The sequence below is a fragment of the Nerophis lumbriciformis genome, linkage group LG22 (assembly GCF_033978685.3).
Source record: "Nerophis lumbriciformis linkage group LG22, RoL_Nlum_v2.1, whole genome shotgun sequence".
Taxonomy (NCBI): Eukaryota; Metazoa; Chordata; class Actinopteri; order Syngnathiformes; family Syngnathidae; genus Nerophis; species Nerophis lumbriciformis.
Window position 1 is genome coordinate 31,531,168 of NC_084569.2, and position 22,523 is coordinate 31,553,690.

At 37.3% G+C, this 22,523-nt stretch overlaps 1 protein-coding gene across 4 annotated transcripts in view; it reads right to left on the minus strand.

The window, feature by feature from the left end:
* Positions 1-323: 323 nt before the first annotated feature.
* Positions 324-22,523, minus strand: part of LOC133615244 (neurabin-2-like) — a 137,140-nt gene continuing 114,940 nt past the window's right edge. For all 4 annotated transcript variants that reach the window (XM_061973691.2, XM_061973690.2, XM_061973692.2 and 1 more), the window contains 6 exons: positions 19,032-19,175; positions 18,233-18,286; positions 13,617-13,748; positions 13,430-13,527; positions 13,256-13,352; positions 324-4,875 (listed from right to left, as the gene is read on the minus strand). In XM_061973691.2, the coding sequence (XP_061829675.2) occupies positions 4,822-4,875; positions 13,256-13,352; positions 13,430-13,527; positions 13,617-13,748; positions 18,233-18,286; positions 19,032-19,175 (579 nt within the window). In that variant the 3' untranslated portion in view covers positions 324-4,821. The remainder of the gene's footprint in view (positions 4,876-13,255; positions 13,353-13,429; positions 13,528-13,616; positions 13,749-18,232; positions 18,287-19,031; positions 19,176-22,523) is intronic.

The window sequence follows — 22,523 nt, forward strand, 5'->3', positions numbered from 1 at the left end:
AACTCTTAATTACCGATACCGATATCAACCGATACCGATATATACAGTCGTGGAATTAACACATTATTATGCCTCATTTTGTTGTGATGCCCCGCTGGATGCATTAAACAATGTAACAAGGTTTTCCAAAATAAATCAACTCAAGTTATGGAAAAGAATGGCAACATGGCACTGCCATATTTATTATTGAAGTCACAAAGTGCATTATTTTTTTTAACATGCCTCAAAACAGCTTGGAATTTGGGACATCCTCTCCCTGATATTGTATATTGTAGCGTCCCGGAAGAGTTAGTGCTGCAAGGGGTTCTGGGTATTTGTTCTGTTGTGTTACGGTGCGAATGTTCTCCCGAAATGTGTTTGTCATTCTTGTTTGGTGTGGGTTCACAGTGTGGCACATATTTGTGACAGTGTTAAAGTTGTTTATACGGCCACCCTCAGTGTGACCTGTATGGCTGTTGACAAAGTATGCCTTACATTTACTTGTGTGTGTGAAAAGCTGTAGATATTATGTGACTGGGCCGGCAAGCAAAGGCAGTGCCTTCAAGGTTTATTGGTGCTCTGTACTTCTCCCTACGTCCGTGTACACAGCGTCATTTTAAAAAGTCATACATTTTTCTTTTTGAAACCAATACCGATAAATTCCGAACCGATACCGATAGTTTCCGATATTACATTTTAAAGCATTTATCGGCCGATATCAGCAGCCCGATGTTATCGGGCATCTCTAATGTTAATACATGTTTCACTAAACAAATTATGATTTATTTCTGCTTGATTTTCCACACCTTCACATGGAACCATGACCTAAAAAAAAACATACATCAGATTGTTTTAACAGTTTGTAGTGTGAAACATGGATGTTAAATCAAAGGTTCTTGACCTTTTTGACCTCGGGGCCTAACTTATCCACTACAGAGGAGCCCAGGGCCCCACTCAAATACCAACACTGAATTAGTAACTTTACTTATGATATGAAAGCATGTGTTCATCACAAAGACGGTCATTTGATTAGCACATAAAGCTTAGGTTTAGGTCAAGCTGATTAGACGAATACGTGCTAATTAAATACAACTAATAAATACATTTACATACAGCTATGTTGTGCTGAAATAAATAAACTAATTTAATGTTTTTAACTCAATACAATTAAAGTGTAAATGAAAATACAGCTTCACCACTAAAGTCATATTTTTTGCGCTTAAGAAACTTCTCTATGACATCAGCAAACATTTGTTTTTGTTTGATATTGTCCTTACTGCCACAAGTGGTGGAAAAGTATATTACAACTGAGAAAGGGAAATTTTTTTGGTGGCCCCCTAGTGGGCGCTGGATTAAGAAAGACTGTTAAATGACCAAATAAAAATATGTATGGCCTTATTTATAGTAACCATTGTAGTCGTGTGTAAGATTATTTCAATGTCTAATTACATTTCCGCATTTTTCCTGGATTCATGCACAGATGCAGGAGGTGCATGAGTTTTAAGGGTGCATGTCTCGCCAGAACACCGGCTCGGTCCTCCCCCTGACATTTTCTTGCAAGCTTGACGATGTCAATCTCTTGCGGCCCTAAATCAACATTTGCAATAAAATTAATTTTTGTAATTATTAGACTAGATTCACCTCCAATAACCCTTTGTGTCACTCTTCAAGTGGCAAAGGAAGCTAAACACATTGAGGGTTAAGCCCTAAACATGTGGGGTTCACTTTATAGATGGTGGAATGTTGAGGTAGTCACCACTCATCATTGACTGATGGAACAAAGGGAATCGGATTCACGGTCTAGCCCAGACTTGGGCAAATTAAGGCCCGGGGGCCACATACGGCCCGTTAAGCTTTTCAATCTGGCCCGCCGGACATTCCCAAATATTTTTTTCGATGTTTAAGATGTAAAGTGTAGCTGCCATTATGATGTGCACTCATGTTTTCTAATGAGCGTAAGTCTTCAACTATACTAAATATTTCAATGCTTGGAATCTGCACTTTTGGATGATATACTAGTTACTATGGTCATCTAATTAGTTACTATGGTCATCTAATTAGTTACTACGGTCATCTAATTAGTTACTATGGTCATCTAATTGGTTACCAAGGTCATCTAATTGGTTACTATGGTCATCTAATTAGTTACTATGGTCATCTAATTAGTTACTATGGTCATCTAATTGGTTACTAAGGTCATCTAATTGGTTACTATGGTCATCTAATTGGTTACTATGGTCATCTAATTAGTTACTATAGTCATCTAATTAGTTACTATGGTAATCTACGTCACAGCAGCTCAGACGAGGCACCAAGCAGTGTGGGTTGGAAGCGTTTCCACAGACGGAGATTTTCACAACAAAGTTCTAAAGCTTAGTGATGTATCAGATTGTAGGTGGGTTTATTTTGTACCCTTCGCGTTCATATTTCACGGTTTGTTGCGTTTCACTTGATTGTAAAATATGTCGATGGAAAGGGGGTGTGACGTTAATATTTAGTCAATATTCAGTGTTTTATCCTTCATAGAAAAATGTTAAATTCCATTACGTTTTTAAAGGCGGTCTGTCATAACGTTTTTAGCATTCAATCAGACATTATTGTGAGGCTTTGTATTAGTGTTCCTAAAAATAGATATACCGGCCCCCAGACACATTTTGTTCTCTAAATGTGGCCCCCGAGTCAAAATAATTGCCTAGGCCTGGTCTAGCCACTAGCGCTAAAGTGGCTAGCTATAGTACGCGGCCCCACAGGCTGTTGTAATTTCAATAACGAGTTACGATCTTTAATCAATTTGCGTTCACCTCGCTAAGAGTTTTGAGTGCGGCATGTAACAAAGTCGCCTGTAGAAGCCAGCTAGTGCTTCCGTGGCCACACAGGGCGCCATCCTGGCCTGATGACGTCACGCACACATGCTGTACATTTCAGTCCTAATTATCACATATTTATCAATGATTACAGAGGTAGAATGAATTAGACCAGTGGTTCTTAACCTGGGTTCGATCCAACCCTAGGGGTTCGGTGAGTCGGCCTCAGGGGTTCGGCGGAGGTCAAGACACACCCGACTGATCGTGTAAATAAAAACTTCTCCCTATCGCCATATTACGGATACGGCAATAGCAGAAGTCAGACTGATTTGCAGGTGTGTAATTTGTTGTGAGTTTATGCACTGTGTTGGTTTTGTTGTTTGAACAAGGTGATGTTCATGCACGGTTCATTTTATGCACCAGTAAAAAAACATGATAACACTTTAGTATGGAGAACATATTCACCATTAATTAGTTGCCTATTAACATGCAAATTAGTAACATATTGGCTCTAAACTAGTCATTATTAAGTACTAATTAATGCCTTATTCGGCATGGCCTTATTATAACCCTATAACCAGGGGGTGAACAAGGGGATGGGTCAAATACAGAGGACAAATTTCACCATACCTAGTGTGTGTGTGACAATCATTGGTACTTTAACTTTAACCCTCTAACTAACCCTAACCAAATAACTCTAAATTAAGTCTTTGTTACTTAGAATATGTTCCCCTAGTGTCCAAAAAACTCTAAATTAAGTCTTTGTTACTTAGAATATGTTCCCCATACTATAAAAACATATAACTTTGTCTTGAATTTGAAAAAAACAAACATTTTATTTTTCACTAAAGAAGGGTTCGGTGAATGCGCATATGAAACTGGTGGGGTTCAGTACCTCCAACAAGGTTAAGAACCACTGAATTAGACAAAATGTGATGATTTTTGAAGAGCAAAACACGAATGGGCGGGTTTTTAAACAAGTAAAATACAAAAAAAATCGGAAAAACGCATGAATGTGAGGGGACGTAAAATCTGAGTCTGCAGGAATCTACTGTAACTTTATATTATTTGTAGTATTATTACTATAATACTGTAAACAAAATAAATAATACAAATTTTCACTATGCGTTAAAAAAATATTCACATTGAAAGACAGGAAGTAAACAACTATCAGTCATTCCTGAGACACGGAGAACGGCTTTGCTTCTTCCTACTCCTTTTCAGACAGGTTTGAAAGGTGTAAGTGTAAACTTGTTGAGCATGTTTAAAAATATATTTATGTATATTTATACAAAACGTAACCAGAAAAGTTTGGACACCCCCGCTGTACAAACCTTAACATTTACCAACCAATCAAACCTCAACTGTCAGGTGACACATGAAGTTTTTCCTGGGAGACAGCAGCACTTTTTAAAATGTACCCCAACACTTCAAAATGAAATGAAATCTTACTTAGTAAATTGATGATTTTATGAGGGGATCTTTTTAAGGGTGTGTGATTATTACATATTTATTTGTTCCTTGCTTAAGCTCGCACTTGTTTTTACAAAACATGCTTTCATACGGGAAATGCAAATGTTTACCTGATTCCTTCCTTCGGGGAGGTGGACTAGGAAGGGGCGGATTAGGGAGGGTGGACTAGGAAGGGTGGACTAGAGCGGGTGGACTAGGGAGGGTAGACTAGGGGGCATTTTGTTCATTTGTTTTCAGTTTTTGTTAATGTCATGTATCAGAATGGGCACTTGTCATATGTTTGCTGTGCACAGCATCGCTTCACGTCCAGTGTCACCCCATAAAGCACTTAGTGACAATCTTTGAGGAGCGGGCGGGACAAAATAAAAGGTGTAAAGCGTAAATGTTGAATGTGCTGATTGCCGAGCGAGTTGCCAGGAAGACACACAAGGACCATTGACACAAAGCATGTCACCTCTTCTTCTTCTTCTTCTTCATGTTCTGCGCTGCAATTGTCAAGTTTGTTTTGGACAGTACCTCCTTCCTGGCCGTGCCGTGGGTGCTGGACTGGACTGCAGGTACCCTTCTAGGAAGGATTGGGGGGTTTCAAGGCATCCACCTGGGTCTCCAGGTCAGTGATCTGCAGAAAGGATATCCAAGCACACAAGAAGGTTCTTGTACAGTTTTTTTTTCTTTTAAAGACGGTCATGTGCAGCCTTAAAGGATGGGTGCCTTTCACATTTGAGTCGATGCGGTACCAAGGACTCCATACCGGTACTCACAGTACCAATTTCCGGTACCTTTGTGTGTATTAATAGAAACACATTTTTGAACATTTAACAGTACACTTGTTGCATCTCCTTTTCTTACTCTTCTGAGTGTCATTTGCAAATGTTATATCCTCAATTTTGCATGCAGTTGCAATTCCAACTATCGAGAGAATGGCCAATTCTTTTTCAAAGCTGGTAGCAAATATGGCGCCTTGTAGTCACATGAGGCGCTTTTTGACCAATCAGAGAGAGTATCTGAGCGCTTTGAGTATCTAATAATAGAAAAGCGCTATATAAAATCTAATCCATTATTATTATTATTATTATTATGGTCAGACGATCTCCTAAATGATTGGTTAAAGGCGCCTCGTGTGACTTCAGGGCGTCATGTTGGACATAAACTCTGAAACCGAGTACCGTATTTTTCGGAGTATAAGTCGCACCTGCCGAAAATGCATAATAAAGAAGGAAAAAAACATATAAATCGCACTGGAGCCCGGCCAAACTATGAAAAAAACTGCGACTTATAGTCCGAAAAATACGGTACTCTCTCTAGACCAGTGTTTTTCAACCTTTTTTGAGCCAAGGCACATTTTTTGTGTTCCGGAGGCACACCACCAGCAGAAATCATTAAAAAACGAAACTCAGTTGACAGTAAAAAGTTGTTGTCACAATTGTTGGATATGACTTCAAACCATAACCAAGCATGCATCACTAGAGCTCTTGTCTCAAAGTAGGTGTACTGTCACCACCTGTCACATCACGCCCTGACTTATTTTGAGGTTTTTGCTGTTTTCCTGTGTGTAGTGTTTTAGTTCTTGTCTTGCGCTCCTATTTTGGTGGCTTTTTCTCTTTTTTTGGTATTTTCCTGTAGCAGTTTCATGTCTTCCTTTGAGCAATATTTCCCGCATCTACTTTGTTTTAGCAATCAAGAATATTTCAGTTGTTTTTATCCTTCTTTGTGGGGACATTGTTGATTGTCATGTCATGTTCGGTTGTACATTGTCTTTGCTCCACAGTAAGTCTTTGCGGTCGTCCAGCATTCTGTTTTTGTTTACTTTGTAGCCAGTTCAGTTTTAGTTTGGTTCTGCATAGCCTTCCCTAAGCTTCAATGCCTTTTCTTAGGGGCACTCACCGTTTGTTTATTTTTGGTTTAAGCATTAAACACTTTTACCTGCACACTGTCTCCCGCTGTTTCTGACATCTACAAAGCAATGAGCTACCGGCTGCCACCTACTGATACGGAAGAGTATTACACAGTTACTCTGCCGAGCTCTAGACAGCACCGACACTCAACAACAACACATCATTTGCAGATTAAAATAACTGGTTTGCAAAAAATATTTTTAACCCAAATAGGTGAAATTAGACAATTTCCCACGGCACACCAGATTGTATCCTGTGCCGCGGCACGGTGGTTGAAAAACACTGCTCTAGACACAGCTCTGGGCTGAGCTATGTTGTCTTTGTCATTAAGATGAATATCGTCTTTTGTTGCGCCTTCCAAAGAGTGTATACTGTAAGTGTTGTACTTATTACACACCTGCTGTTTGATTGTAACGTGCATCTTTGTTGTCGTTTTGATTACCAACTTTGGACTTGATTTCAAAACAAGTAAACATTGTAAAAATGACAGCATTTTATAGTCAAATAAAACTGGCCACTCAGTAGCCGAACTTTACTGTTAAAAAAACACTGGTACCGTTGTTCTATTTGCATTAAATACACTGCAAAAACAATTATAGATTTGAGGATTAAAAACTGGTCGCTGTGTTGCAAGAATTTTACTGTAAAAAAAACAGTGGTAGCAAAAAAACAAAACATTTTACAATAAAATCCTGGCGACTTAGGATTTACAGTAAAAAAAATTAATAATCAAATGCAATGGTATATAAATACCATGAGATTCATTTTTATACCTTTTTATATACATTTATTACTCACTTGTACGAGTGTGGCCCTCTGAGGGGAGCCATCACTGTGATGAAAAGGAGTTTGACACCACTGCTCTAAAAGTAGCAGATTCAGTAGGCTGACAGTCCTGTGTAATTATGATGACAGAGCCACACCTTAGTAATCCTAAACAATGTCACTGCCGGGACTTTTTACCACTAAACTGCACAAGCCAAGGAATGCAACGACTACAACCTGCACAGAATATTTCTTATTCTGATATATATACTTATGTTTGATTATAATTTTGTATTCACTTCATATATATATTTTTTACTTTTCTTTTTTTTAAATTTGACTTTACAATTATATATATTTTTTTACTTTCTTTTTTTAAATAATGTGTATTATTAGTTTGTGTATTTATTTTATGCAAAGCTACTGCAGCGAAGGTAAAAGTTTAGCCTGTTGTAAAAATTAAATTGGAAATTATTTTATAGATCAATTTTCAAAGATGTTTGACCCCCCAAAATATAAATTGCACTAAATCTTTGTCCTAAAATACAGAGTTCAAAAGAACTTTAATTGCAAAACCTTTACGTTTTACTTTTTTAATTGAAGGAGTCTGCCCACTTGTTGATCTGATCGGCTCTTATAATCCTTTTATTTGACTTTTACCAAATATTTGAACAATTATGCATATATAACATCATAAACTGCTCTTTGAGCAAGTAAAGACCTTGTGTGCATGGCTTGATCTAAAGAATGTCTCCAGCATCTGCTTCTTACAAAAGTTCAACATTGATTATGTAAATGGACTTTATCTTGGTTATAGAGCGTAAACATGGATTTTATGCCCCAGCTAGTGAATTTCAAGCCTCTCCTCAGATGACTACACTTGTGACTTCTCTTATTTCTGCTACACTTACATCCCTGTTGGTGGATGGCAATTATTGCAGTTTCTTAGCTATGTTTCACGGATAGACGATGATGGCAAAAATAAATAATCACGACTAATAACAATAATTTTTGATTGATATTTTAATCACGATTAAAAATCATGATTATTTTTTATTGTGATTATTAATCGTGATTACAATATAAATTGATTGTGATTATTAATCGTGATTAGAATATCAATCAAAACAATTGTGATTAATTGTGATTACAATATCAATTATTTTGATTGCTATTGTAATCACAATTAATAATTACTAATCGTGATTAGAATATCAATCAAAATTGTGATTATTAATCATGATTACAATATAAATTATTTTTATTGATAGTAATCACGATTAATGATTATTAATCGTGATTACAATATCAATCAAAAATAATTGTGATTATTAATCGTGATTACAATATCAATCAACATAATTGTGATTATTAATCATGATTACAATATCAATTATTTTGATTGATATTCTAATCACGATTAATAATTATTAATCGTGATTAGAATATCAATCAAAATAATTGTGATTTTTAATCATGATTACAATATCAATTATTTTGATTGATATACTAATCACGATTAAAAAATATTAATCGTGATTACACTATCAATCAAAATAATTGTGATTGTTAATCGTGATTAGAATATCAATCAAAATAATTGTGATTATTAATCGTGATTACAATATCAATTATTTTGATTGATATTCTAATCATGATTACAATATCAATTATTTTGATTGATATACTAATCACGATTAAAAAATATTAATCGTGATTACACTATCAATCAAAATAATTGTGATTATTAATCGTGATTAGAATATCAATCAAAATAATTGTGATTATTAATCGTGATTACAATATCAGTTATATTCCAATCATGATTAATAGTAATTAATCGTGATTACAATATCCTTCAAAATAATTGTGATTATTAATCGTGATTAGAATATCAATTATTTTGATTGATATTCTAATCACGATTAATAATCACGATTATTTTGATGGATATTGTAATCACAATTATCTTGATTTCACGATTAATTTGATTTTTAATGGCAAAAACACAAAATATGCAATATTTCCCCGTCAACCCACCACAATTGTGATTATTAATCGTGATTAAAATATCCATCAAAATAATTGTGATTATTAATCGTGATTACAATATCAATTATTTTGATGGATATTGTAATCACGATTAATAATCACAATTATTTTTGAAGGATATTGTAATCACGATTAATAATCACAATTATTTTGATGGATATTGTAATCACGATTAATAATTACAATTATTTTGATGGATATTGTAATCACGATTAATAATCACAATTGTGGGGGGTTGACGGGGAAATATTGCCATTAAAAAACTGTTTTCTTTGACAAAAAGGACATAAAACATAATTATATATTTTTTTAATTTGTTCGACAGATAGACCTGAAGTTAAATTATAGATTGAAGCGGTGAATAATATTTAAAAAATGATAATAATATGTCTTATTTTTTAACATTTTAATGACTGACACCTTTTCAGACCCCTGGGACCAAACTTGAGGGGAGCCCCAAGTTTAGAAAAAATATATACACATTGTATTGATTTTGAAAATGAAGGTATGAAAATGGCTGCTGCATGCATTTTTTAGTGTGAAAAAGTTTGGACACCCCTGCCCTACAGCTACACTATTCACAAAAAGCTATGGGAATGAATGCAGCAATAAATGTCCTGGTTCATTTAGAATTGCTTTTTAAACTGTCCATCACAAGACCAACAGCTAACAATTGATCAACAGCGCGTCGTCATGGTGATGCTTCAAACAGGATGTTGTCAAGAGGGAAGTGGGTGCCGAGCTTAGAGAAACTGAAACACTGGTAGAACAGTTGGACACCTGCATTTCACTTGGAAAGTTTTAGCTTCATCCTGAAATGTCACCTTTAAGTCGACTATACTCACAAATGTAATGTTGTTGTTATATATTGTTTACAAACTCAGACACAGGAGGACTTAGGAGGAAAATAGCTAAAGTTTATGAATAAGAGTCAATGGGCTTCTATTCACATATTTTGCACTATTGACTTTATTTTTGCTTCAATTGTATAAAAGGGAATAACAGAATTACTTTTGTTAATATTGTAATTTGCGGTGCTCTAAAAAATGGATTCACATTTTTAATGATTTCGATACCAAATCAATTTAGAATTTTTGAGAATTGATGTAAAATATTCAAATAAGTTTTTTCACTTTCCATAAAAGTAAATGTTTGGATTGAAGTATTAAACAACAATTTTTGATATTATTATTATTATTGATACTGTTGCTTATGGCTGCACGATTTTGAGAAAAATGGCCTAAAAATATTGAGATATTAATAAAAGGCCGTATCGCCCAGCCCTAATTGAACATCTTAAAGTGCATTCTTTTTCCGAGATGGAAAAAGGAGGTCGGACGTCTGTTTGTTGCTGTCTCGTGATCGCGACAGCATTTTCACTCGTTGGTTCGTGTTGATGGGCTCATATTGCCCATCCTATTTGGAGCTGAACTATTCCCACAACGGGACATTTGGCTTTATTATCTTTTTTCTATTAATTTGTGTTAGTTTGCGGCACTTCTCAGCGGTGAGTAGCAAGGCTCTCTGTACTGTGTGTGTGTGTGTGTGTGTGTGTGTGTGTGTGTGTGTGTGGTTGAAACAAAGATTGTTAATGACTGAAAAGAGGGGTCACTCTGTTCAGTCATTTCTACTTTTAAATAAACGTGCTTAGAGTGATGGACAAAGTAAGACGTCTTCCTTCCTGTTTGAAGCGAGAGAGAGAGACAAACGCGAGGCTCAACAATTCTGATTAGCCAAATGTCTGTCACTCAAATGTGGAAAAAAAACAAACCCTCAGCCTCTTGCAGTTATTAACCGCATTCATTAAAACATTGATATCGATTGATCGTGCAGCCCTACGTGTTGCTGTTAATCGTTTTTGGTTTTCCTTTTTTTTAGTATTTGTATTTCTTAATTGCTTTGTACATTTCTATTCTAAATACTGTGAAGCAGGGATTTGGTTGGAGTTTTCTTTTATTAGATTAACAATCTGCAACTTTTGTAAATAAAGTAAAAAACAGCGTTTTTTTAAAGAGGTTTTTAGTCCAACCCTACGTGTGAAAGTGGTACGTGAGCAGCCAAGAGGAGCTTTTGTGACCTGAAACATGTTTTGGAAAATCTGTTAATATAATTTATATACCCAATAATACATTACGAGAAATTGATTTTGAATTGAATTGTCACCCTAAGAATTGGAATCTAATTGTGAGATGCCTATTTTTGGAATTCCTGGAATTTTTTTGAACTTGGAAAATAGTACCGTATTTTTCGGACTATAAGTCGCAGTTTTTTTCATGGTTTGGCTGGGCTCCAGTGCGACTTATATATGTTTTTTTCCTTCTTTATTATGCATTATCGGCAGGTGCGACTTATACTCCGGTGCGACTTATACTCCGAAAAATATGGTAGTTAGAATGTCCATGGTGAGTGGAAGGTGTTGAAAGTGGAACAACCTCAAATTGTTGTTTGTTAATTATTTTTTTTCCCCTAAAATGTGTATCCTGTTTTTTCAACTCTGCCAATAATCATGAGAAACAAATTAAAAGAAAAAACAATGTTTTCAAAAGTACCAGTGTCAGTATTTTTTTTTCATTTTACGAAAATGTTCTCCTGTTTTTAACTCTTGAAGTGTTTTTTTTTTTAAGTAGCCATGTCATACTGGCCCGCTATTTATTTGGTATGTGATCAATATCAGCACCACAAAGTACTCCACAAATGCTGCTTTAACTGACTCAAAGCACAACGAGAGTGTAGTTGCTCCCTCTAGTGGGGAAGTTGGTAAATTCCACTTATTCAGTCATGATCAGAATGTGTAATTATAACATTGCTGCAGTGCAATATGTGAATTTGAGACATTGTTTGGGTCCTAACTCAAAGAAGTAATGACAGTAAATACAATGTATCACAATGAGATGCAATTAGCAAGACAAATGATAAAGTGAATGCACTGCAAAAACTGAAATCTAAGTAAGATTAAATATCTCAAATAAGGGTGATCTTTGCTTATTTTCTGTCTGATAAGATAATTATTCTCACTAAGCAGATTTTATGTTAGAGTGTTTTACTTGTTTTAAGTGTTTTGGTCCTTAATGATCTCAGTAAGACATTACAGCTTGTTGCTGAGATTTGATGACCTATATTGAGTAAAACATGCTTGAAACTAGAATATCAACTGTTGCAAAGCTGTGTCATCAACACTCACAAGTATAAAACTACTTTTTTAAAGTAATAATTTCTTATTTCAAGCATGAACAAAAAAAAATCATGACTTTGACACAATTGTGGCTCATAATTAAAACAGATGACAGCCAAATGGACTTTGCTGTTTTATTTCCAATGAAACAATAGAAAATACTGACAGTTAATATTTAAACATTTAACATGTGACATTTCTAACTATTTTGAACAGAAATAGTTCATGCACATTCAGATAAATTATTCAAGATTACAATAAAAACATTTTTGGCTGGGGGCCGGGCTGTATGTATGTATGTATGTATATATATATATATATATATATATATATATATATATATATATATATATATATATATATATATATATATATATATATATATATATATATATATATATACAGCCCGGCCCCCAGCCAAAAAATTTTTTTATTGTAATCTTGAATATATATATATATATATATATATATATATATATATATATATATATATATATATATATATATATATATATATATATATATATATATATATATATATTCCTCGTGCACTAATTGACTGAAAGAGCACGCACTTGGCGCGATGATGTCATGATATCGATGGAAAAATGCATTTTTAGACAATATGATTTGCCTGAGCGTCTAGGAGACCCCGAGAGTAACAAGCGGTTGCCTTGTTGCCTTTCCATTAAGAACAATACATTAGTTTTTAGTATAAGTTTGCTGGTTTCAAGAAATGTAATGCCGAGCGCATAACATTATGTCAAGATAATGGCACTAGCATTTACTTACTTTAAGAATATTTTTCAACATATTGAGAAAAAAGGTCTCATATTTGTTTTTTCTATCAAGAAAAGTGCACTTGTTATTAGTGAGAATATACTTATTTTAAGGTATTTTTGGGTTCATTGAGGTTCGCTAATTTTACTTGTTTTGGAAAGTCTTGACAAGCCAAATTTTCTTGTTCTATTGCCAGATAATTTTGCTTAGTTCAAGTAAAATACCCCTCATTTTTGTAATATTCTTTCTTTCTTTTTGCAGTGTATATGCAATGATCTCTGTACGTTCAAGACTGAATCTAAATTTAAAATAACTAAAAAATGAAGTCCACTCACCTTTTCCTGCAAGTTGTCTGCCTCCTCTTTGTGCGAGGCCTCACTCTCCTCTCCTTCTTGACGCTGAGCCGTCTCCTTCTTCAGGTACTCAATCTCCCTGCGAGGCAGGCAAAGAGAAACATGAACACCTAGACAACATTCTCTAAAGCCTTTATTTGACCTTTCTCTCCGTACTTCTGCTGATATTCTTTAATCATTCTCTTGGCTTTGCTGTATTTTCTCTCTAAAGTTTGGTACTGAGCCTGGGTTTCCTTCAGGTGTTCATCCACCGCCTGGAAATAAACACACCCTGTCAGAAATGACCACTTGCAGGGATTTACAATATACTTACTCCTTACGGAATATAGTCAGAATAAATTACCTTACACAGGGACTGGGCTTCCATCCAGTACCCCTCCAGTTTCTCCATCCTCTCTTTACTGTCTCGGATGCTTTGTTCCAGCTGGGCGCGCTCCATTCGCCAACGCAATTTATCCTGCTCCGCATGAGCCAGCTGGAGTTAAAGGCAAGGTAGCGTAAGGTAAAGCGGGGGAGGGAACCTAAGTCTACGTGTCCCCTGCAGCAGTGGTCCCCAACCTTTTTTGCGCCACGGACCGGTTTAATGTCGGCATTATTTTCAGGAACCGGCTTTCCATTTGTGACAGATAAATAAAGCAAAATTAAGTGCATGAAAAATACAACTCACTATAGCGCTGAATGAGTGGGAGCCGTGGGCGTGTTTCTTTGCTGATGGAAAGCAGCCTTTGGCTACAATCAGTCACATTTATGTTCATTAATGTGCATTGTATTATGTCACAAAGTTAGAACAACTTCCTATGAGGAGTGTTATTGTACATCTATAAACAAGCTTATTGGTGTGTCTAGTGCACAAGTGTCAAACTCAAGGCCCGCGGGCCAGATCTGGCCCTTCACCTCATTTTATATGAGCCTGGAAATAATGTCTCAATAAAATACCTTATATTTTCTTTCTTTACTTTCTTATTTTCTTTCTAAAGGTATTATGGGTTTTTTCCTAGTTTGACAGGGGGAAAAAAAAGTGTCCAATATTGCAACAAATATTACATTATCTAACTTTGTTGGTCAAAATCCAAAATCTGCTTAACTTATGGTTTCGAAGCAAGTTATCCATCAAATTGTACACGATAAAAATGACCAATAGATTTTACTGTAAAATTTAGGGAGTTTTTTTAAGGCATATAAAAAAACCCACCAATATTTGTCTTTTTTACAGTAAAATTCTGTCGACTAAGCTGTCAGTTTTTTGTTTTTTTTACTGTAAAATCCACGGTTGATGATTTTATGGTACCATCCATCCATCCATCCATCTTCTTCCGCTTATCCGAGGTCGGGTCGCGGGGGCAGCAGCCTAAGCAGGGAAGCCCAGACTTCCCTCTCCCCAGCCACTTCATCCAGCTCTTCCCGTGGGACCCCGAGGCGTTCCCAGGCCAGCCGGGAGACATAGTCTTCCCAACGTGTCCTGGGTCTTCCCCGCGGCCTCCTACCGGTCGGACGTGCCCTAAACACCTCCCTAGGGAGGCTTTCGGGTGGCATCCTGACCAGATGCCCGAACCACCTCATCTGGCTCCTCTCGATGTGGAGGAGCAGCGGCTTTACTTTGAGCTCCTCCCGGATGACAGAGCTTCTCACCCTATCTCTAAGGGAGAGCCCCGCCACCCGGCGGAGGAAACTCATTTCGGCCGCTTGTACCCGTGATCTTGTCCTTTCGGTCATAACCCAAAGCTCATGACCATAGGTGAGGATGGGAACATAGATCGACCGGTAAATTGAGAGCTTTGCCTTCCGGCTCAGCTCCTTCTTCACCACAACGGATCGATACAGCGTCCGCATTACTGAAGACGCCGCACCGATCCGTCTGTCGATCTCACGATCCACTCTTCCCCCACTTGTGAACAAGACTCCGAGGTACTTGAACTCCTCCACTTGGGGCAAGATCTCCTCCCCAACCCGGAGATGGCACTCCACCCTTTTCCGGGCGAGAACCATGGACTCGGACTTGGAGGTGCTGATTCTCATCCCAGTCGCTTCACACTCAGCTGCGAACCGATCCACCGATTTTATGGTACCACATTTTATTATGGTAAAAAATTAAATTAAACAGCAGTACTGTATTTCTATTTCCAATAGTATGTTGTAAAAATAGTAATAAAAAAAAAACCAACCGTGGTAAAATCCGCAGATTTTTTTTACTCTTTACGTCAGAAATAAAAAAAGGAAATTCATAGGCAAAATCATTAATTATTTACTGTTACAAGCGGCCCTCTCATTGCAGCCCTGACTGCGGTGTGGCCCTCAATGAAAACAAGTTTGACACCCCTGGTCTAGTGGGACAGGCCAAAGTTAAGTTGGAGAAAATGCAGTCCTTCATAAATTATTTAATGTTTATGTGCGGCCCGGTAGCAAATGCGTCACGGACCGGTACCGGTCCCCGGACCGGTGGTTGGGGACCACTGCCCTGCAGCACAACATGGCTATTGCTGATACAGTGGAACCCGTTTATGCCCACGCTCCATCAAACTGGCTGACCCATGTGACATAAGCTAAACTAAAACTGGAATGGTAATTTCCAGACTATAAATCACACCAGAGCTGCATTTATTACATTTGGTATGCTTATTTAAATTTGTACATACCGTATTTTTTGCACTATAAGCGCACTGGTATATAAGCCGCACCCACTAAAATTTATGGAAACATTTTCCCCACATATATTAGCCGCAGATATACAGTATACCGGTACAAAATATTTTGTAAATGTTTATTTACATGCCTCATTGTTTCCAAACAGTGCCTGTAAACCGGCAGTAAAACGGCTGATCAAACAAAACAGAAGTCATGGACCCGCTAGCTCTCCAATCAGCTAAACAGACTCAATAACTCCACGGTGACGTCTTGGCGAATTTAATGAGGAATTTGTGAAACCGAAAATACAAAAAGAATGCCATTGTAAGTTAATACTAACACGTAAACTTGTTAGCATATTAGCTAATGCTAACAACGCTGGCGTCATTACATTACCGTACAATAGCACGTACATGATACAAAAACACTCCTACAGACATCACACATGGGACGGTTGAGTTAAGTATGAATAGTTTTAATAATAATAATAATAATAATAATAATGGATTAGATTTATATAGCACTTTTCTAGACACTCAAAGCGCTTCAAAGAGAAGTGAGAACTAGAGATGTCCGATAATATCGTCGGCCGATAAACGCTTTAAAATGTAATATCAGAAATTATCGGTATCGGTCTCAAAAAGTAAAATATTGGACACTGTGTTGTCAAGCTTATGAGATGTGATGCAAGTGTAAGCCACTGTGACACTATTGTTCTTTTCTAATTTTTTAATTATTTTTTATTACTGTTTTTAATGATAATATCAATGAGGTTTTTTTTTTTTTAATCACTGCTATTTTGAAATTGTTACTAGTGTTGATGCTGTTGTCGATAGTGTTAATTTTTGTTTCACTACATTGGGATTGTTCTGTGTTATGTTTGTGTGTCCTCAATTGCTCTCAATTGCTCTGTTTATTGTTGTTCTTAATGTTGCTGGCACGGGTTTGGTTTTGGAAATTGGATTGCATTATTGTGGTATTGTTTTGTTGATTGATTAATAAATTCATTAAAAAAAAATTTTTTTTTAAGTAAAATGTATGACTTTTTAAAACACCGCTGTGTACACGGACGTAGGGAGAAGTACAGAGCGCCAATAAACCTTAAAGGCACTGCCTTTGCGTGCCGGCCCAGTCACATAATATCTACGGCCTTTCTCACACACAAGTGAATGCACGCATACTTGGTCGACAGCCATACAGGTCACACTGAGGGTGGCCGTATAAACAACTTTAACACTGTTACAAATATGCGCCACATTGTGAACCCACACCAAACAAGAATGACAAACACATTTCGGAAGAACATCCGCACCGTAACACAACATAAACACAACAGAACAAATACCCAGAACCCCTTGCAGCACTAACTCTTCCGGGACGCCACAATATACACTTTGTGACTTCAATAATAAATACGGCAGTGCCATGTTGGCATTTTTTTCCATAACTTGAGTTGATTTATTTTGGAAAACCTTGTTACATTGTTTAATGCATCCAGCGGGGCATCGCAACAAAATTAGGCATAATAATGTGTTAATTCCACGACTGTATATATCGGTATCGGTTGATATCGGAATTGGTAATTAAGAGTTGGACAATATCGGAATATCGGCAAAAAAGCCTTTATCGGACATCTCTAGTGAGAATCCATCATTCATTCACACCTGGTGGTGGTAAGCTACTTTTGTCGCCACAGCTGCCCTGGGGTAGACTGACGGCAGCCTACGGCCCCTCCAACCACCACCCATCATTCATCATTCATTCACCAGTGTGAGCGGCACTGGGAGCAAGAGTGAAGTGTCCTGCCCAAGGACACAACGGCAGCGATTTGGATGGCAAGAGGCGGGGAGCGAACCTGCAAACCTCAGGTTTCTGGAACGGCCGCCCTACACACTACGCCATGTTTTAGTTATATTGTAAAACTTACAAACGTTGCTGGGCGTGATGAATGAAGAATCCATACGAGTAGTAACGCTATGGATGGCTTGAAGACTGAATGCCGATTCTACGGTTCGAAGCACTAAATGAAAGGATACTGCAACACCTGCAGTGGGTGAACTCATCCAAAAAATGGCGCCATAGCACAATCAATAACACACCTTTTTAGTGTATTTGCTTGTTTTTTTAAAAATTATTTGTATAATGGCCTTCAGCAAATAAAACAAAAGATCCATATAAATAAGCCGCAGGGTTCAAAGTGTAGGAAAAAAGTATAGAAAGACAGTATATAATCTACAGAGTACACACTGAAAATAGTTGATGGTTTGGTGGACATAAGCGGGTTCCACTGTCCTGTACAGTCATTTATATTAAGACTCAAGTATCATGTGGTCTTACCTTCCTCTTGAGCAGCTGGACTTCTGCTTGTGTGACTGCATGTTTGATCTGAAGCTGCCAGTAGATGGAGATGGTTAAAAACATGCGTTATTTGAAGGAATTGTTAGTAAATGGCACAACAATCAATACAGTGAAACCTCCATTTACAAACCCCCCCTACCTCTACTTTTGGATGGGTCCAAGTATGCATCTGTGTGTGAGCTATGTCTCTGTGTACCAACACTTCATTCAGTCATTCATTTTGTTTGGCGCCTGTAGCCCAAAAAATAGGGCGCATCATTGTAGAAGAGGCGGAGCGGAGCCCTCCACTTCAGCCCCCGTCTTTCTCTGCATGTCTCTTTCATTCAGCTGCTTGTCGACGTGGGTGGACAGTACTTTTTCAAATGTTTATTATTGTAGAAATATGTTTGGTAAGGTAAAGGATTATTGTGATTTTGGATCGATTGTGAGGGCACCATAGTGGCTTCTGTGTGCACGTGTTGCCAGGGCAGCATAGAGCACAGTTTTGCTTGTTACTAAATAGAAAGTTGATTGTTTGATATACAGTACTGTATAGCACTTGATATTGTGTACAAACCTTAACTAAAATATGGACTTTAGTCCAGGCTGGACCGTTATTCATATTTACATTGTTTCTTATGGGGAACTTTGCTTCACTATACAAACCTTTCTATTTACGAACCATGTTCAAGAACCAATTAAGTTTGTAAACCGAGGTTCCACTGTACATCTGAAGGGAATACTTTTCATACAGTGCCATTAATTCCATAAATTGCCAAAGAAGTCCAATGCTCTGTACCTCCTTGAATTTATGGGTCAGCTTTTCAGGGTCCAGCTCCACCGGAGACAACGACTCCTGCTGCTCCGCCAGGTCAAAAACCTCAATGGAGTTCGGAAACATGGGACTCATCTCCTCGTCCTCGTCAGTGGCGTATTCTCCTGTCTGCAGGTATGACATCATCAAGGGTGTTCAGACTCATTCATACAGTATATATCACACACAATAGCCGGTGGGTCCAAGGTGTTGTGTTTTGGTGTCTAAATATAACATTAGACAAGAAAACTGAAAAAGCAATAGTTGAAAAAAGGCATTATGTAAGTAACTATTACCAATAATCAGTGTTTGGACTAATGCGTTACTTTATTGGAGCGCTGCAGAAGATGTGGGGGCGTGTCTGTGTTTACTAACAAGACATCATGGCGAAGCCCGAAGCCGAGTTTCTTAACATGGAGATATTCTCACTACTTTTCTTTTGTCGACCACAAAGAAAAGAACATTTTAGTTAAATGTAAGTTGTGTCTCGGATCAAAGATCCTATCCTAGCAATTCAAATCTGCTGAAACAGCTACAAAAGCAACATGCTTCGACGAAGCTAGTAAAGAGAGACACACTTCACCTCCTAAGCAACAGCGGCTGGATTTTAACGAGGCACTGCGCAGTGAAGGTACACACACTCTGTCAATTCTCTTATATACTCTTTCATTCTAGACTTCTAGAGTGTTTGATTATCACATCACACCACTCTAAATGTATAGACTATAAAGTTCACAAACATAAAGAGGGATGCTAGTGGGCCAGGCCAATCTTTCCTTATCTCTAAACTAAAACTGGGGAAATGTGTAGAGTGTTCTGGGCTTCAGACATTTTATTTTACAAAAAAAACCGCCTGGTTAGGCTTTGTGTATGTAGTGTGTGCCTTCCTTTTTATACAGCTATGTTGTTATTATGCTGTTTGTTACTTGTGTATGTTATGTTGCAGCTATTTAAAATAGTTTTGTCAAATTGTTCTGGCCTGAAACAAATTGGCCCTTTGAAACATATATTTGTCTTTGTGTGTTGTATGTAGACCACATTGCTGAACTCTGTCAGTGATGCAAATGCATGTCAAGTTGATCAACAGATTGTATTATTCTCCAGTGCAATAACAGTAATGAAATGAAGGCTAAAAGGGCATTAAAGAGGGCCTTAAAAAAATATATATATAAATAAAAAATAATTCAATTCAGAATCAAATCAACACGATTCTCGATTCAAACCGATTCTCGCAATGTATTATTTGATACAGTGATTATAATAGAACCTGTTCAAAACAGGACAAGGGTTACAAGACCTTCTTTTGGTTGTTAACGTACGACGTATATATGCGTGGAGATGGCCTAAAAACTAACTTTTTTTTAAATGTTTTATTATGAATGGATTTAGAACTGGGATAAAAAAAGAATCGAGATTTAGATGTAAAAAAAAAAATGTTTTGAGCAACCATATGAGGTACCACTGTATTAAATATAATATACAAAGAGAAGAATCTAAAAAAAAAAATATATGGAGGAAAATCATGTCAACAATCGCCCAATGCCTGTAGCCAATTAGCAAACAATGGCTCGTTTTGATTTCGGTAATGTCAACAACTAGAGATGTCCGATAATGGCTTTTTTGCCGATATCCGATATCGTCCAACTCTTAATTACCGATACCGATATCAACTGATACCGATATATACAGTCGTGGAATTAAGACATTATGCCTAATTTTGTTGTGATGCCCCGCTGGATGCATTAAACAATGTAACAAGGTTTTCCAAAATAAATCAACTCAAGTTATGGAAAAAAATGCCAACATGGCACTGCCATATTTATTATTGAAGTCACAAAGTGCATTATTTTTTTTAACATGCCTCAAAACAGCAGCTTGGAATTTGGGATATGCTCTCCCTGAGAGAACATGAAGGGGGTTGGGGGGGTGGGTGGGGTTGAGGTGGGGCGGGTTATTGGGTAGCGGGGGGTGTATATTGTAGCGTCCCGGAAGAGTTAGTGCTGCAAGGGGTTCTGGGTATTTGTTCTGTTGTGTTTATGTTGTGTTACGGTGCGGATGTTCTCCCGAAATGTGTTTGTCATTCTTGTTTGGTGTGGGTTCACAGTGTGGCGCATATTTGTAACAGTGTTAAAGTTGTTTACACGGCCACCCTCAGTGTGACCTGTATGGCTGTTGACTAAGTATGTAGTGTGACCTGTATGGCTGTTGACTAAGTATGATTTGCATTCACTTGTGTGTGTGCAAAGCCGTAGATATTATGTGACTGGGCCGGCACGCAAAGGCAGTGTCTTTAAGGTTTATTGGCGCTCTGTACTTCTCCCTACGTCCGTGTACACGATACCGATAACTTTGAAATTGATACCGATAATTTCTGATATTACATTTTAAAGCATTTATCGGGCTGCCGATATTATCGGACATCTCTATCAACAACCGCTTATGTCGACGTCATTTAGCCAGTCTGAGGGACGTCCAACTAAACATAGCTCATAATGATAATATATGTACATGCTCACCCCTTATGTAAGACCTTGATAGTAAACGTCTTGAAAGAATACAACAAGTCTCGGGATGGGCGATATGGCAATACATTTATATCTAATATAAATATGTTATATCACAATATATGTTGCAGCCTCCTGCAATAATGATATTTGGTATATTAATGATAATACAACAATTTCAAAAGAGGTTACAAAGGCTCCTAGTTTGGCGGCTGACGTATGTGCTAACATGCTGCATCTTTCCTAGTTGTATTTTCTCAAAACTGTTATTAATCTACTTGTTCATTTACTGTTAATATGTTTACTTCCTTTTGTACCATGGTTCTATCTACACTTCTGGTCAAATATAATAAGCACTTATTCTTCTGTTGTTTGGATACTTTACATTAGTTTTCAGCGATACTAGAAATGTGTGTATCGATGCAATGCCAAGTAGTTCCAGGGGAAGAATTGATCATAGCATTACTAATACTTCAACATTTCAAGGTTACATTTTTTTACCATAATTATAATCAGACAAAAACACAGGATGGCGGTGTCCATCCATCCATCCATTTTCTACCGCTTATCCCTTTCGGGGTCGCTGGGGGTGCTGGAGCCTATCTCAGCTGCATTTGGGCGGAAGGCGGGGTACACCCTGGACAAGTCACCACCTCATCGCAGGGCCAACACAGATAGACAACATTCACACACTAGGGACCATTTAGTGTTGCCAATTAATCTGTCCCTAGGTGCATGTCTTTGGAGGTGGGAGGGAACCCACGCAGTCACAGGGAAAACATGCAAACTCCACAAAGAAAGATCCCGAACCCAGGACCTTTGTATTGTGAGGCACACGGACTAACCCCTCTTCTACCGTGCTGCCCGGATGGCGGTGTAACAATATCAAATAAATATTTCTAATTATTTCCTTATTCCCTTATATTACATGCAATATCTTGAGCCAAATAAAGTCAATAGTGAAAAATAAGTA